Source organism: Parasteatoda tepidariorum, chromosome 9 (genome assembly GCF_982258835.1).
Source record: "Parasteatoda tepidariorum strain Cologne lab strain chromosome 9, Ptep-v5.0, whole genome shotgun sequence".
Classification (NCBI taxonomy): domain Eukaryota; kingdom Metazoa; phylum Arthropoda; class Arachnida; order Araneae; family Theridiidae; genus Parasteatoda; species Parasteatoda tepidariorum.
In genome coordinates, this window is record NC_141763.1 from 22,394,031 (window position 1) to 22,410,449 (window position 16,419).

General features: G+C 32.1%; 1 protein-coding gene across 1 annotated transcript in view; it reads left to right on the forward strand.

The window, feature by feature from the left end:
- LOC107436914 (cyclin-dependent kinase-like 1) overlaps nt 1-13,117 on the forward strand; it is a 32,316-nt gene extending 19,199 nt beyond the window's left edge. Inside the window, exon 4 of the mRNA XM_087151276.1 lies at nt 13,008-13,117. Coding sequence (XP_087007402.1) covers nt 13,008-13,117 — 110 coding nt within the window. The remainder of the gene's footprint in view (nt 1-13,007) is intronic.
- Nucleotides 13,118-16,419: the final 3,302 nt, after the last annotated feature.

The following is a 16,419-nucleotide window of genomic DNA, read 5'->3' on the forward strand; positions in this document are numbered from 1 at the left end:
CATAATCAATTTTGTCAGGAAAAGCAATTTCTTCTACCCTTGACAAAGCGTCTGCCACTAAGTTTTCTGCGCCTGCTAAATATCGTAAGTCACAAGTAAACTGTGATATAAATTCTAATTGTCGTAAACGTCTAGGAGAGCACTTTTCAAAACTTTGGGCAAAGGCGTGTGTCAAAGGTTTGTGATCAGTTATAACATGAAATACCCTTCCTTCCAACATATAACGAAAATGAATTATTGACAAATAAATCGCCAAAAGTTCTTTGTCATAAACAGAATATTTAACTTGGGCATTATTTAACTTTTTGGAGAAAAAGGATAAAGGTATATAACCAGATCCAGTTTTTTCATGTAAGGCGCCTGCTACTGCAATGTCACTGGCGTCCGTAAACAGCACTAACTGGCAATCAGGTGCCGGGTGAGATAGCTGAGTAATGTTTACAATACTTTCTTTTCATTTTTCGAAAGAATTTTCTAACTCTGCAGTCCAGTTAATAGTTTTACTATCGCCTTTTTTACTACCCCCAAGTAAAGCGTTTAACGGGGCATGCAATTCTGCCGCTTTGGGAATAAATCTCCTATAGAAATTTAAACACCCAAGAAACCTGCGTAAATCTTTTAGAGTTTTGGGTTTAGAATAGTTAACAATTGCATCTACTTTATGTGGTAAGGGTTTAACACCATGCTCATTTACTAAATGTCCAAGGAAGGGTACTTCAAAAGATCCAAAAATACACTTAGAAGCATTAATTGTTAAACCATACTGTTTTAAACGTTCAAATATTAAACGTAAGTGATACAAATGTTCAGTCTCGTTAGCACTTGCCACGAGAATATCATCAATATAAGCAAATACAAAATCTAAACCATATAAAACTTCGTTAATAAAACGTTGGAAGGTTTGAGGTGCATTACACAAACCGTAAGGCAGATACAAAAATTCAAATAACCCAAAAGGTGTTATAACTGCAGTTTTCTCAATGTCTTGTTCTGCTACGGGAATTTGATTATATGCTTTAACAAAATCTATAATACTAAATATTTTCTTGCCAAACAGATTTTGAGAAAAATCCTGCAAATTTGGTAAAGGATATTTATCAGGCCGAGTACAGGCGTTTAAAGCTCTGTAATCGCCGGTAGGTCGCCAATCAGAGTTACTTTTTGGGACCATGTGTAGGGCGCTGGCCCAAGGACTTTTGGATGGCCTACAAATACCATGTTGCAGCATGAAATCAAATTCAGATTTGGCAGCTTGAAGTTTAACAGAATTCAATCTGCGAACTTTTGAAGCGACCGGAGGACCAATCGTGTTAATATAATGCACTGTATCGTGCTTAATTTTAAGATAATTAGGTCTAACTCTAGTAATTTCAGAAAATTCCTGAATTAAATCGTGATATTTAGTATTGCCAAATATTGTTTTAACACTTTGGATTGAGGAAGGAAAGATTTTACCTTGATGAGCCAAAGACGTTTTCGTATCAATTAATTTCTTATTTTTAAGATCGATTAACAACTCAAAATGTCGTAAGAAATCCGCGCCTAAAATTGGTTTTGAAACATTCGCAATTATAAATGTAAAATCAAATTTTCGATGTAAACCAAAATCTAGCGACATAAGTTTAACACCAAATGTTTTAATAGCAGTGCCGTTAGCAGCATGCAACACATAATTTGATGTTGGCCTGCAACCTTTAAATGTTATAGGCAATAAACTTACATCAGATCCGCTATCGACCAAGAACATTAACTTAGTTTTTCGATCAGAAACAAAAAGTCGGTGGCTAAATTTTAAATTCTCACTACTATTAACCACCGGACTAATAGTAGAGCTCATCAGTTTAAATTAAAATTGCAAGGCTCAATACATTTGTGTGCTTTTTCAGCATACTTCCTATGATACCAACACATTTCCGTTTCGGCAGTTTGACTCTCTGCTTCACCTTTAGAAGTGTGAGAAAAACCTTTCGAAACATTAGATTTGGAACGCAAACGACTACGGGATAGACTTCGATATCTACGCATAGCTTTAATTTCGTTCTTCAACTCTGCCAAATCCGTAGACATTTGAGCTATTTTTTCCATAAGTGAATCTCTATTTACAACTTCATTACAACTTGAAGTTGCAGAAAAACTAGTTACTTCAGAAACCTTATCTGCCAAAGTTGACAAAGTGTCTAAACCTTCCGTACTAACACTTAAAATAGACTGAATAGATGAGGGTAAATGAGATAGCCAAATAGATTTAATAACCTCATTTGAAAAATTAGATCCTGCTAATTCTCGCATATGTCGCAACAAGGCAGACGGCTTAGAATCCCCCAATGCAAGGTCCTGAAGTAAAGTTTGAATTCTTTTACTCTCGGACAAGGAAAATTCTGCAATAAGTCTATCCTTAACGGCAGTGTAAGGCTTTTCCAAATTTGGGTTTCTGACCAAGTCCGCAATTACTTGCATAATATTCTGATCAAGAACAGAGATTAAACAGCAATACATAGTAGATTCAGAAGTAATCCCTGATAATTTAAAATTAGCCTCAATCTGCGTGAAATATAGACTTGGATTATCAATCCAAAATCCAGGTAAGCGAAGGCCAATTTTATGAATTTCAGTTTCAGTTCCCGTTTTATCTTTATCAGTCATTGTAACACAAAACTAAGCAACTAGTTAAAGATTCACTCATGAAAATTTTCAAACTAAACTAGTTGTATATATATACATTAGAACAATTCAATAACTAGAGAATATATGGAAATATTCACAATAAAAATAAGTATTTACATGACTAAGAATGATTCAAAACTACAAATATTATACTAAGAAATATATACAACAGCATTTAAAGTTCGTATATTCAAATTCAATAACTACTAATTAAAGTCTCTTACAATAATGTTTAAAAATTTCAGTCTAACATTATACAATAAAAAGATATTACTATACATTAAGTTTAAATTTTAAGTAGTGCAAAGCAAAGCAGTTGACCAAATAAGAGAGGAAATTGTACATTACCAAATTCAAGCAGCTATTCCAAATTGTAAAACAACGGATAATAGCGTATCCAAAAACATAATAACACAAGGGTCACCAATTGAGGGGGAGGAACTCTCTCATAGTAAGTTGAAGACAACTATGACAACAATAAACTTAAACATTTATTTAACAACGGAACATAACAAGCTAAAAACAGAAACATAAAAATTAAGTAAGACTGTGTGGGATAGAGACTGAGTACAGTTCGAAGCTTCTTAAATACTGGGGCAGTTCCAAGGTTGCCGATCGTGTGTTTGTAATAGTCAAATATTTGTAAATTTTACTTTGTAGTTATTACCGTTTTTTTAATTAGTTTGGCTTGTCCGGAGCAGTTGGCATCTCTGCCTATGTTCTTTTACAAAGCTTTCAATTCTACCTCTATATATTTACACAAAAACAAGCACGATGCCATGCTGAATTCATTAACTTATCATGCATCAAAGTTACTAGGTACACAAAACAAAAAGAGATCACGGTTAGAATAAAATACGTATACAAATAATAAATCTAATTGAAGTAAAAAACGTAGACTAGAAATAATTATATTTCACCTAATTCGATGAGCAATAGGGCTGTGTATTTAATTAACTTTATGTTAATTAACATTTTAAGTTAAATATAGAAATTTAGCTCAACTTTAATACTCCACATTGCTGATAAAGATTAGCTGGTGTTGACTTCATCGGTCACATGTGTGGGTATTGGTTGTCTTATAGGAATGGTAGGAACCAATCATAGCTTGACTTAAAAGTAATTCTAAAACTCCCGTCGTTAACCTTACGACAATTTAATTAAATAAATTATAATTCTGAATTTGTTTAATTCCGCTCACCGAAGGCCAAGAAACAACTTTACGACGATTTAATTACTTTAAGAATTATTATCTTCATTTCATTCGCCAACGCAAAGGCCAAGAAAGAATCCCAGCCTTTTGCGATTCCAGAAACAGATTCAAAATCAGCAATGGTGATCTCAAAGAAATGTCAAATTTTAAAATAATTTATAATTCTTTCTCAATAAAAAAAGTGGTAAAATATTTATTTCTTCCTAGTTCAGGAAAGAATGCTCGAAGTCAGAAAATCTATCCTTTCAAGTCATAACACGAATGCTTAAATCAGTTAATGAAATCAATATAAGCTCTAAAATAGAGTGAGAGTCGCGATTTAAATGCTAAGTTTATCATTATTTTTTTTGGAGGGGGGGGGGACATCGAATTTAATATCTAAAAAGATTCCATGCTTCGGTTTCTTTCTAAGAAGGTTATGTGTAAAATGGGATTGTTTGGAGAGTTACGCCTACACCGCACACTTCCTGTTCTTTTTAAAGGAGACAATAATGAATTAAACACAGCAGAACCCTCATATATAGTGAATCTTCGGTGGATCCATCAATAAACAATAACTCACTATATACCAAGATGCACATTTCTTTTTATCATATTGCAGTAGTATAGTAGGAAATTGTAATTGCAACAGTAGGGGAGAGTGGGGTCAATAGTAAAATTTTTTACTTAACTATTTTCAACTAACAAAAAATCCAATATATTATTAGTATTAATTGACAGACGAGTAAAGTAGACTTTCCTCTACTAGAAAAAAAATACCTTATTTTAAATTTTATTATCTTAGTTATTAACAATTTTTGACAGTCGTGCACTTGTTACAATTGTCCCCACTTACGGGGGTCAATTGTAACAGTTCATAAATTCAACTAAAACATAGTTAATTATACATATTATCATAGTTGTGATATATTTTTTTATTGATCAGAATATTAGTGATATTTTAGGAGTAAAAATAATAATGAGCAGAGACCTAAAGGGTTAAACTTTTAACTTTAAGGGGTTAAAAATTTCAATTTATGCTGTGAAAGGTGACAAATAAAATAATACACATGCAACATAATATAAATGATATAGGAAACTATTGGTGGATCTTAAAGAGTTAAGTAATGGTTTGTAAACATAAGAAATGGGACCTAAGGGGTGAAGCAATTGCTACATAAGAAATTAAATAGGGATTTCAGCTGTTACAATCGTCCCTTTACTTATTGTTACAATCGTCCCCAAGACGCCATTTCAGCTTCATTTGTTAAAAACAATGCTAGTTAATTAACAAAGCTAATCTTTTTTTTGTCCACTTACATATTCGGTTAATAATTTTTATTTGTTTAAACAAAATTACTTTGTTTCAATATAATATTCTAATACCAAAAAGAGTACTTACGTAGCATGAAAATATGTTTTGTGATGTAACTCTTTCAAAAGTGCATAAAAATGGTTGCCAGCAGGGGTGTACATGTAGATTTATTAAATACACCTTGTGCGCCACCTAGGTACCAAATCTAGGAATCCCGGCACTCCAAATTTTTCTCTGCTACAAACGTACCCTGTTACAATTGACCCCACTCTCCCCTACTCAATTGCTTTTAAAAATTAATAAATAATTAGATATGTAAAATCTCGAGACAATGGAAATTTCTAACTTCCCATTTCTATCTATTAAATTTTTAATCAAAATTATAATTATCATTTAAAATATTTTCCATACTACGGAATAGTTTCGCTCTATAATGAATTTCTTAAGGGTTTAACATTTCAAATCTTCCAATTTTTGGAATTATTTTGATGTTTATCCATTTTTTTCCCGTCATTAGTTTTGAAGAAAGTTGCATTAAAAAGTTGAAATTCTTGTGTCACTCTTCTATGTGCTTGTTTTTAGGACCAATCGCATTATTCATTACAGTGAAATAGCTTGTTTTCATCCTTAGCCTTAAATTGCGTATTATTTTTCTTAATTAAAAGTCCTTATTATGTATTTTTGAATCTATCACATTGACATAAACTTGTGTAAAATTTATTTAAATACCTGCACAACAAAATTTGAGTTCACCATAAACAAGCTAATAATTTTTTTGGCTGTTTCTTAAACAGTTTATTACCTGCTCTAGATGTAGTCCAATGAAGAAGTCTTTTTCGTTTGAAGTAGAGTTTAAAATTTTAGCGAAAGAATTTAAATTGTAGCGATGGAATAGCGACGTTTAGAGGTGAAGAAATAAATAAGATGTTTTAAAAATAGCCGCACAATATAAGGGTAAGATTGAATAACAAGAAAAATAACGCAGCGGCGAGCAGCTATTAAAAAAGTAAGTTAAATAATACTACACAATGGCGAATAAGCGAAACCTTCTACATATTTGTTCCAGACGCAAGTGCGTGAACGCAGATGCAGTGATTATTTCTTTTATTATTTCTTATATTATTTCTTACATTATTCTTTTGTTAGCAACATATTTGTTTTATAATTTTTTTGTGTACATTTGTGATAGTAAAAGAGTTTGTTCTATGAGATACTTGTTTTAGTGTTAATTGTAATTAGAAAACATTTACGTTTATAACCAACACAATATTCCTGTTGCCACGCATCCTGTAGTAATGTTACGTTTTATGATAAAACAATAAAATAATAATGTGTACCTTTCATTCATAAATTTCTAATGCATAACCCAACCATGAAATTCCCTAAAAGATGTGTTTTTTCTTCTTTTTTTTTCCTACTATCTTGAGTGTTTACTGTTTAAATGTGCATTCAATAAAAAAGTTTCAAATAGAAAGGAATGGATAAAAATGAATATTAAATGAAGGGTGGGATAAGGCTTTTCTTTGTGAACAAGTTTAATATTAGGATTAGCAGAAAATTATGTCCGTGAGAAACTCATGTTCCAGTACAATGGGAGAAATGAATCTCTTCAAAAAATAGGTGGTAGGGCATTTACCTTAAATGTATACATCAGACGTACTACTGTCCCGTTGGATATTTTCATTACAAATTTTTAATAAATATGCACATGTCCTTTTGCGTCATATATGCTGTGTCTGTTCAAGCTTATAAAATAATCCTTTCCATTACAAAGGCTTCTTCAATAATCTTTTCCATTACAACAGCCTTAATTCCTACATTTCTCGCTTTAATAGGAAAACTAAATTTTTAAAAAAAAAACAAACAAACAAACAAATAATACGTTTATATTACCCAGTATTTTCATTCGCTTGAAGTAAAAAAATTAGTTCTTTACCGAATTACAAAAAACCTATACCTTCAAAAATTCTTTAGGCTTATTACAATTCTACCACTATGTGTTTAAAACTCTGGTTGAAAGATTATTTTCAATTCATATTGAGTAACGTAGATAATGAAACTCCGATCAGCAGCAGAACAGACTGCAACACCAGTTGAAACCTCTATGGATTTGGAAGAACCAATCCCAGTTGAGAACCCTACAGAGATTGATAAGCCGATCTCGAACGAGAACCCAGAGACTGCTGCATCTGTAGAAAAACAAACCAAGAAAAGGAAGAAGGGTAGTGTCAACCCGGCGACACTAAAAAATCCTGTTTCCGAATCCGAAAGTGAAACTCTCCACCCGGAGAAAAAGATAGCTCCCGAACCAGAGGCAGAGAAAACCACCCTAGATTAGACCACTGCTGAAGTCCCGGCAGCAGTCGTGACACCAGTTGAAATTCCTGAACAGATAGAAACTCTACAGCTCACCAGCAGAAAGTCAACAGTTCTCATCCGAGGACTCAAGGCCGATATCGAGATTCACCATCTCGAAAGAGAACTTTTAGATATTGGTCTATGGCCATTCAAAATCGAGCAGATGAAGAAAAAAAGGGGGGGCAGGATCTTAGCTCCTCTCCCTCTAATTAGTGATCCTGACCGACGAAAACAAACACCGGAACATCTTCAAAGTAGTGACTTCTAGACACATCTGTCCGCATGGAAAGATTTCGTGGCGGCAGCCACGAAATCCAGTGCTATACGTGCCAAGGCTTTGGCCACACCCAGAGAAACTGCGCCTATAAGCCAGCATGCATGAAATGCTCTGGTGCGCATTTAACATACACCTGCATCAAGCCTCAGAGTAAGCCTCCGAAATGTGCGAACTGCAAAGAAGAACACCCGGCCTGTTTCACAGGCTGCCCAGCCAGGCCCAAGAGAAAGTACACTTAAACACGGAGAAGCAACCACTGATGACGTCCACAGATTTTCATCTGCCGAACTTTTACTATCACACGCCATTAGTCACAGTTGCTCTAGGGCAAAATGTCATATGTTAGATGAAGAAGTGAGATGCCCGATTATGCGGACAGGTACTTCAACAAATCTTCTATCGAGTCGAATCGAGTTTGAGTAGCGTAATGGATCATAATTTAAATGTTATTTTTTAATTTCAAAGAATGTAATTTAATCACATTTTTGACATAAAAAATGGTTCTGAGAACACAAAACGAAATCAGAAGAAGATAACAGACTTTTCTGCTTTTAAATATAATATTAAAAGGGAGTATAAAATTAAATTAAATATCTTAGCAGCTAATTTTAAGCTTTTATCTAATTTCAATTCATTTAACCCTTTTATCACAGTTTCTCTATCCCCCTCCATTAAATTTTGCAAGAATTTATGTAATCCCCTTCAATAATTGCATACAACCCTTCTGTATTAGGGTCTATTCAATAAACACTTACTAAATACTATTTTCTGTCTATTTTATTAATTTCAATTCTACCTAACATCAATGCTTTCCCAATATAAAGTTCCTTACTATTATGGAATCCTACCCAAGGACATATGGTCTACATTCACAGCATTTTTTACTAATACTTCAGTTTCATTAAAACACGGAAATCAAAACGTAAAATATACTTTGAAATATACTTGAACGTTGTGCTTCGTTCCTCAATTTAAAATATGTGTTTATGGAATATTACCTGACTTGTAACAAAGGGAAAAAGTATGACACTCTCTGACAAAAGAAAGAAAGGGAACAAATATATTTAAAAAAAATAATAAAATTGTGTGACATGATTTAGGGATATTTCCTAATTTTTCACTTAAACTGTAAATTCTTGATTCAGCTGGAAGTATGCTTCTTTCAATTTTATGAACTCGTTTTGAATATTTTATAATTTTCGCTACGATCAAGTCCACAATTTACTTAATTCAAGATCAAGACATTTATAATCTTCTTTTCATTACATGATGTTATCGTAAAAAAATTGGTTTAATAAGATAGCTGAAAAATTGCAATAAATTGATTTCGACAATAAGTTTAGTTTTTAACAATTTACATTCAAGATTAGTTTTATAGAATTTCTTCTTAGTTTTAATATTATAATCTAGCCATTTTAACTTAATTAAGCACTGTAAAGTTTGAAAAAAAAATGCATTTTATTTATTAACCAGACAAAATTTTTTGTTGTAGACACCAAATTGGCATGTCACTGGTATACCAACCACCTGAAGTTGTCTTGTCCAAAGGGAGAGAAAACCTTGATGGAACTAGCATAGACATGTGGGTGTTCGGTTGTCTGGCTATGGAACTACTAGGTTGTTTTGCCATAACAAATGCGGCATCCATTGGCGAGAGAAAAGAAATGTATACTACTGTATTTAACCTATTAGAGGTATAGTTTTATATCATAATGTATAGTCTCACAGCGGACTGACCGTAAGATATAGTTCCCAGTAGATCACCTATGCCGCGAATGGGCAACCACTTTGATTAGTCTGCGAAGAGATGGAGGGAGTGCTGTACTGGTCCTCGTTAAACTGTTCAACCGTATAAACAGCTCGACTTCGCATGAGGGTAGTGCGGTGACCAAAACGGGCGAGTCATTCCCTACGTAGAAAATCAAAATTGTGATGTCATGTATTGGGATCATAATTACACGAGGATTTAAAAAAAGGTGTCTGAAAGCTGTCTTTTGATGTCACAATCTTGAAATTTTTTTTGTCAATTCTGACTTTAAGATCATCAAATTAGTGTATGCATATTTACATAGTTAAGTCAATGATAACAAGATCTAACTAATTGAAAATTCATAATTTTCATCCACGATGAATCATCGTAAACTAAGTAACCTGGCATTTACTTAACCACTTTAGCTATTTTACTCGGAATATACCTATCTGTTTTTCTGAAAAACAAACTAATTCTTTCAACTCACTCAGCAAGGATATGTAATGTAATGTGAGAAATTATCGGACAATTGTAACAAGAATTCTATAAGACTTTCCTAAATTTAGAACTAAACATAAAAAATTTTACTTTTAACAACTATAATTATATCTAATTATATAATAGCTACACTTTCATAACTTTCTTTGCAGGAAAATGGATTACTGTGGCCAATAACAAAATTCTTCAGCGCTGATGACCTGCGTGAGACGGATGTGAAACTTGCTCTCCGATTCATGAAAGAGTTTTTAACTTTTGACCCGTCACATAGACTACCAGCTTGTGAAGCTTTGATGCATGACTTTTTCCACAAAGATGATGACAGCTTTCATGAGAACATAGATGCTAAACACACACCTCCAACGAACAGCACTGAGCCTACGCTCCGGATTGAGCATTCATCAGTAGATGAAGTTGCTGCTATCTTAGAAAATATTGATGCAGAAAAGCCACAGACGCCAAAAACTGATTGGAAGCAAGTGAATGAATCCAAAATGAGTGAGATTGTTGTAGATAAATCTACGGATGATCAAAGTATGCCAGGAACAGAGATGAGGACTCTGATGTCTGTTGCTCTTTACGTCAAGAGCATCAAATCAGAGAATGAGTGCGGTATAAAACCGACTGATATTGACGAATTAGAGAAGGAACAGAGCATGACAAAAATTGGTGATAATACAGTGGAGAAAAGGATGGATCTCATGGAGAAAAAGATGGATCTCATGGAGAAAAGAATGGATCTCATTTCTCTTAAAATGATTGAAATGACAGATGAAATGAAATATTTCCGAATCAAAATGGAGAGCATAGAGAAGCACATAAAGAGAAATTCGGTTGACAGAAACATAAGAAAAGAAACAGTCACAAAGAAAACTGGTGAATCGGAGAATATGGATGTGCTAAACGGAGAGTCTATTTTGGATAAACCTATTGACAGTAATAGGATAAACACTGATGAAGTAACAATTGTTCATAAAGGTGAGAACTCTTAAAACAAGTATATAAACAAACACTTTTTCTTTAACCCTTTCGCGCCGACTGTCACAAATACGTGCCAGCATAAAACCGTATCAACCAGGGTGAAAAGATAAGACTGGTAATCAAAGTAATTCTTTAGCAGTTTATTTGTGGGTGGAGTTATAATTGTTTGATTTATTTAATTCACCATTACTTTGTTCAAAATAATACTATTTAGTTATACTTCGAATTAACATTGATTATATATATGATTAAACTAACAATAATAAAAGTAAAAGCAAAGTAAGTCTGTCAAATTAGAAACGACTACATTTAAGTTACCGTTTTTTATTTAATTACGTCCTGATTCTGATTTTGTACGAATGCTTTTCTGAATCACCCGTCCCCAAGGGGTTAAACATTTTTGTTAACTTCAATAAATGCATTAGTCAATTGCTTAACAAGATTAAACAAACACTTTTCCTTCAACCAATTTTGTTGACTTCGAAAAACGTAAAATTTAATTACCTAAGTATAAATAAAGACATAATGAGCCTTCACACGGTTTTTTATAGGTAGTCCGATCAGACCACTATGATGGTAAACCAGTTTACGAATGAGCCCTTTCATAGAAAATCTAGTAAAAATAAGAAAGTGGTAGCAAATTTGTTTAATTCACGAATATGATTGGTTTGACTTATTTATTTGTTTACCACTACAGATTCAATCTTCAAATACATATGAAAAATTTCTCTCAGTCACTTTTAAAACAGAAATTGGGTTCTTGCGTACAACCAACTCGCGTTTTAAATAGTCTGCGCAGGCTATTTATGAGAAATCGTGTGGAGGCTTTTTGACCTTATGGATTTTGATTGCTGATGAATGAGCACACTTTTTCTTAGCTACCAAGGGAATTGATTGATTCGCAGCAACTTCAGTATAAGTTTCATTTCTGCTACAAGTAAATGAATTAAAATAAATTTCCTCCGTTGTAGGAAATACACATTTTTTTAAATGTTCTTATAAAGGTCACGTAATCAATAAGCAATGTGCAAATGTGATTAATAATTTCATGCAAAAACATTTTATGCTTAAATAAAATCTGTTCCATCTACATTATGTGTAAATTTAAGATTGCGATAATGTATGAGAGTTAATTTTATATCTACACAGTTCATAAGGTGTCCCGTACTTTCTACAATTAATTTAAATATTTTAATTTAGGCCAAAACGGAAAGCAAAAAAGTCTACTCATTAGGGATAGCAAATAGTAATTTCAACGAGGATGAAATGAAAACACAATCGAAATCTAACAAATCCTTATTTAAAGAGCGGCGTAAAACATCAAAACAAGATAAATTGTCCCCTGAAACAGCAAAGTGTTTCCAATAATCATATTTCATAACTCTTTCTTATTTCTTCAGTAATCAAACGGTCAATGTTTATACTTATTTGGCTTTATTTTTGAAAAGGACAATAAAAACATAACGTAAAAGCTGTCATGACAAAACGATTTGTGTTTGTCATAAATAAATAAATAAATATCTTCATAGAACAGCGAAGGCCTAAGGGATAGAGCTCTCTCCTCCCAATGAGGTCCCAGGTTCGAATCCCAGCGTTGACAGAAATTTTGCCCCTTCTCACAGTGCTGATGTGAAATATCCTCAATGGTAGATGGATACTGGGTTATTACCCACCCCTGCCTCCAAGCTAACCACGAGAAGTTTTCTTGGTTTTCTTCTCTATATTACGCAAATGCAGGTTAGTTTCGTCAAATAGTCCTCAACGAAGGCTAGTTTGTCCCAATGCTTCATCCAAGAGTTCCCTGGGTTGGGCTAAAAATGACAAAGCTACGTAATTGTACATTGATAGTTGTAAACTAAAAATTGGATCGGCTGTTCAACGTCAGTTATGGAATAAAAATAAAATATCAATATAATTACTGATTAGAAGTATTTTTGACAGTATGCGTTATACTTTTCTTTTTCTAACACAGAGCATCATACCAAAGTGAAAAAAGAAAAAAAGAAAGGACGTGCTTTGAAATGGATAAGAACTGCTTGTCCAAGTGTATTTAGTTTGTTCAAGAAGAGAGGATCAAATTAACTACAAGTAAGTTTGCTATTTTATAATTTTTTTTAAAAAATAAACCCTAAATTTGGAAAATTATGACACAAATATGTGATACTTAAAAATTATTGTACTAGGCTCAGAATAAAACTAAAGTGTCTGAAATGGGTTCATAGATATGATCCCCGACTATGAATCGCGTTAACCCATAAAACTAATTAAAAGATAAGTTACTAATATAATACTTATAATCCCTGTAACGGAAACCGGCATCGAGCACTGTATATGCTCTAAGGTAGCAGACAAATTTAGATTCGTGAGGATCGATTTACTAGGTAACTTCTGCTACCAGGTTGCAATGAACATTGATTTACATGAGCAAAACATTCTTTCCTCATTATTACAAACATTAAAATTAGCTCAAAAACTCGGGGATTTGCGTAAACAGAGACATTTTGTGTCTAACTCCTGTATGTTAAAAAGCAAATGCATTAAACTGGGTACTAGAATGGGATTTTACAACTGAATAATAGCCTCTTTCAGTACCATAAAATTAGCTCAAAAAAGGTTCAATGACTGAATGAAACTTGTGAAAAGCTGTAACTTTTCTTTATTGTTTTAATGCATTTCTTAATGAAAAGATTAAAAGCTTGCCTTCTCAGTTGTAGGCAGAATACAGCAAAAACTGAAAAAATCTTCATTTTTTAGTCTTTTGAAATTAACTTGAAAACTACTCACTTGAAAAAAAAAATACTAGAATGCACCAAAAAGTATGGAATTGTTTCAGAAATAAGTAAGTTAGGTTAGGTTTCCATTTTTAATTCCTTTAAACACGTAAAATCGTTTCAAAAATATTTTTCTTGATTTAATGCAGATACTTTTTTAACGTGAACACATTAAAAAAATATCTAATTTTCCATATCACTCATTCATAATGATTTGACTTAATGTCAAAAGCCATAATCTGTAAACTAACATAAGTTATGTGACGTTTATTTAAGGTAAATTAATTATGTTATGTAAAATTTAGTTATAAAAAACAATTTTGTGACTCTTTTTTAAAAAAAAAATTTGAGTAAGTTTGATTTACTTAATATGAAAAGTGTATCTAAATAAGATATCGAAAAAATTATAGAACAATTTAATGCTTTCTACAATTTTTTTCGCATAAAATCCTATTATTTAACAAGTCTTAGATACTCTCGCATCAGCGATTTCAAATCTGCAATTTATTCCACTTTACTAAATACAGCTTTTATGCGATTCAATAATATATTTTTAACCAGGATTTTTTTAAAATTCACTCGAGTGAATATTACTGGTTCCCATATCTCTGCTACGTAGGGAATGGTAGAAAGAAGGCTATAATACATTCTAGTTTATGATACGATGCGTAAAGGTCATATGTTTTCAATTGTTATTTTCAAAGGAGCAGATAAGTATATTTATATGTACATAAACATATATGTTCCTGATACATTGTACATTCAGGGAAAAAAAATTAAACTTGAAAACATCATTTTGAAAAAAAAAAAAACTCTCTTGCTTTTGGAATAAAACTAGTCTGAGATTTGAAATCCCCATACGCGAATTAGGTGAGATCAAATTTAACTTTACAAATCCAACAAAAACTTTATTCCCCAGTGTAATGGAAGAAACTAGAAAAATAAATTTTTGTGAGATAGATTACAATTCAATCTAAAATCTCGTTTTCCTCTTGAATTAAAATATTTTTCTGTACGCCTTTTTGTTATTAACAGTATAGCACAAAATACTTTTCTTCTAGATTATACTTGCTCCTGATTTTGGAATAAAATAATTATTGATAAAGATAGAGAATTTGCTTTGTGCAGTAATTGGAGTAAATGCAAAAAAAGAGACTTCTGGAAAAAAGAGAATCTGGAATTTACGTTTAGAAATTATTAAATGGTGATGACTGAAAAGTTTTCCTTTTATTCACGTATGAAGAACTATTGTTTTGCATGACGGACTTTTGTTCTGCAAAACGGACAATTTTAGTTAGCAAAACGTGATTTAAAAGTGAACATTTTAATTGGAAAAGTAATAAAATGATTATGACTGACTAAAAGTTTCCTATTTACTCATGCATGACGGACTATTGTTCTGCATGATTGACATATGTTTCAGAGGACGGACAAATGTTTTGCATAACGGACAAATGTTTTGCATAACGGACAATTATAGTTATTGCAAAACGCAACTTAAAAGTGAAAATTTTAATCGGAAAAGTAATAAAATGAATATCACTGATTGAAAAATTTCTCAATTACTTATGCATGAAGGACTATTTTTGTGCATGATGGACTAATGTTTCACAGGATGGACTTATGTTTTGCATGACGGACAATTTTAGTTATTGCAAAACGCTACTTAAAAGTGACAATTTCCATTGGAAAAGTAATAGAATGATGATGACTAAAAATTTTTCCTTTTACTCATGTATGACAAACTATTGTTTTGCATGACGGACAATTTTAATTTGAAAAACGTGATTTAAAAGTGAAAATTTTATTTGAAAAGTTTCCCATTTACTCATGCATAACGGACTATTGTTATGTATGACTGACCAATGTTTCACAGAGCGGACTATTGTTTTGAGAGACGGACAATTTGAGTTACAGTAAAATGTTAAAGCAATTTTCTTTCTTACATTATTGCTATATTGTTATTCTTCATTGTCTCAAACTGTTATTTGGTAAATGTTTCAAAATTTATTTATTTTCCTTTTAAGGAAATAAAGAATTATTTTCATAACACCTTTTTGTCGTTAATTCTTTAAAAAACATGCATTGCAAATATTTTATTCATAAATTTTTTCAATCAATTATATAAATCAGTCGAGTTATTTATGCATTTTTTTATTATTTAAATTATTAATAACGGAAAACATTTTAATTGGTAACGCATAATTAGTTTTATTAATGTTAATATATACATTTTTCTGTTCATATGTTGGAGAAAAAAATACGTTTCGTTATAACAGCTTTGTAGTAATCAGATGGCAAATCTGAATAGTCTGATTAACTGATAATGTTGATCGAAAAAGTGATATTTTCTGGTTTAGTGTTAGTATTTAAATGACAACACCGATTGATTTGATCATCAGTGCTACCGATGAAATAAATTTGTAAAAATTTGTGATTCGAGTCAGGCAATAATTGAAGAAATCCGACACCATTTGACCCCTGTGATGTAATTCTCGCTCATGATATGTGAAGCACAGAATGAAGTCATTTGGAAACATGAATTATATTGGCGTACATTCAGCAAGAAATGTTTCGATTGGTTTATTTAACATGAGATCAACGTTCATAATA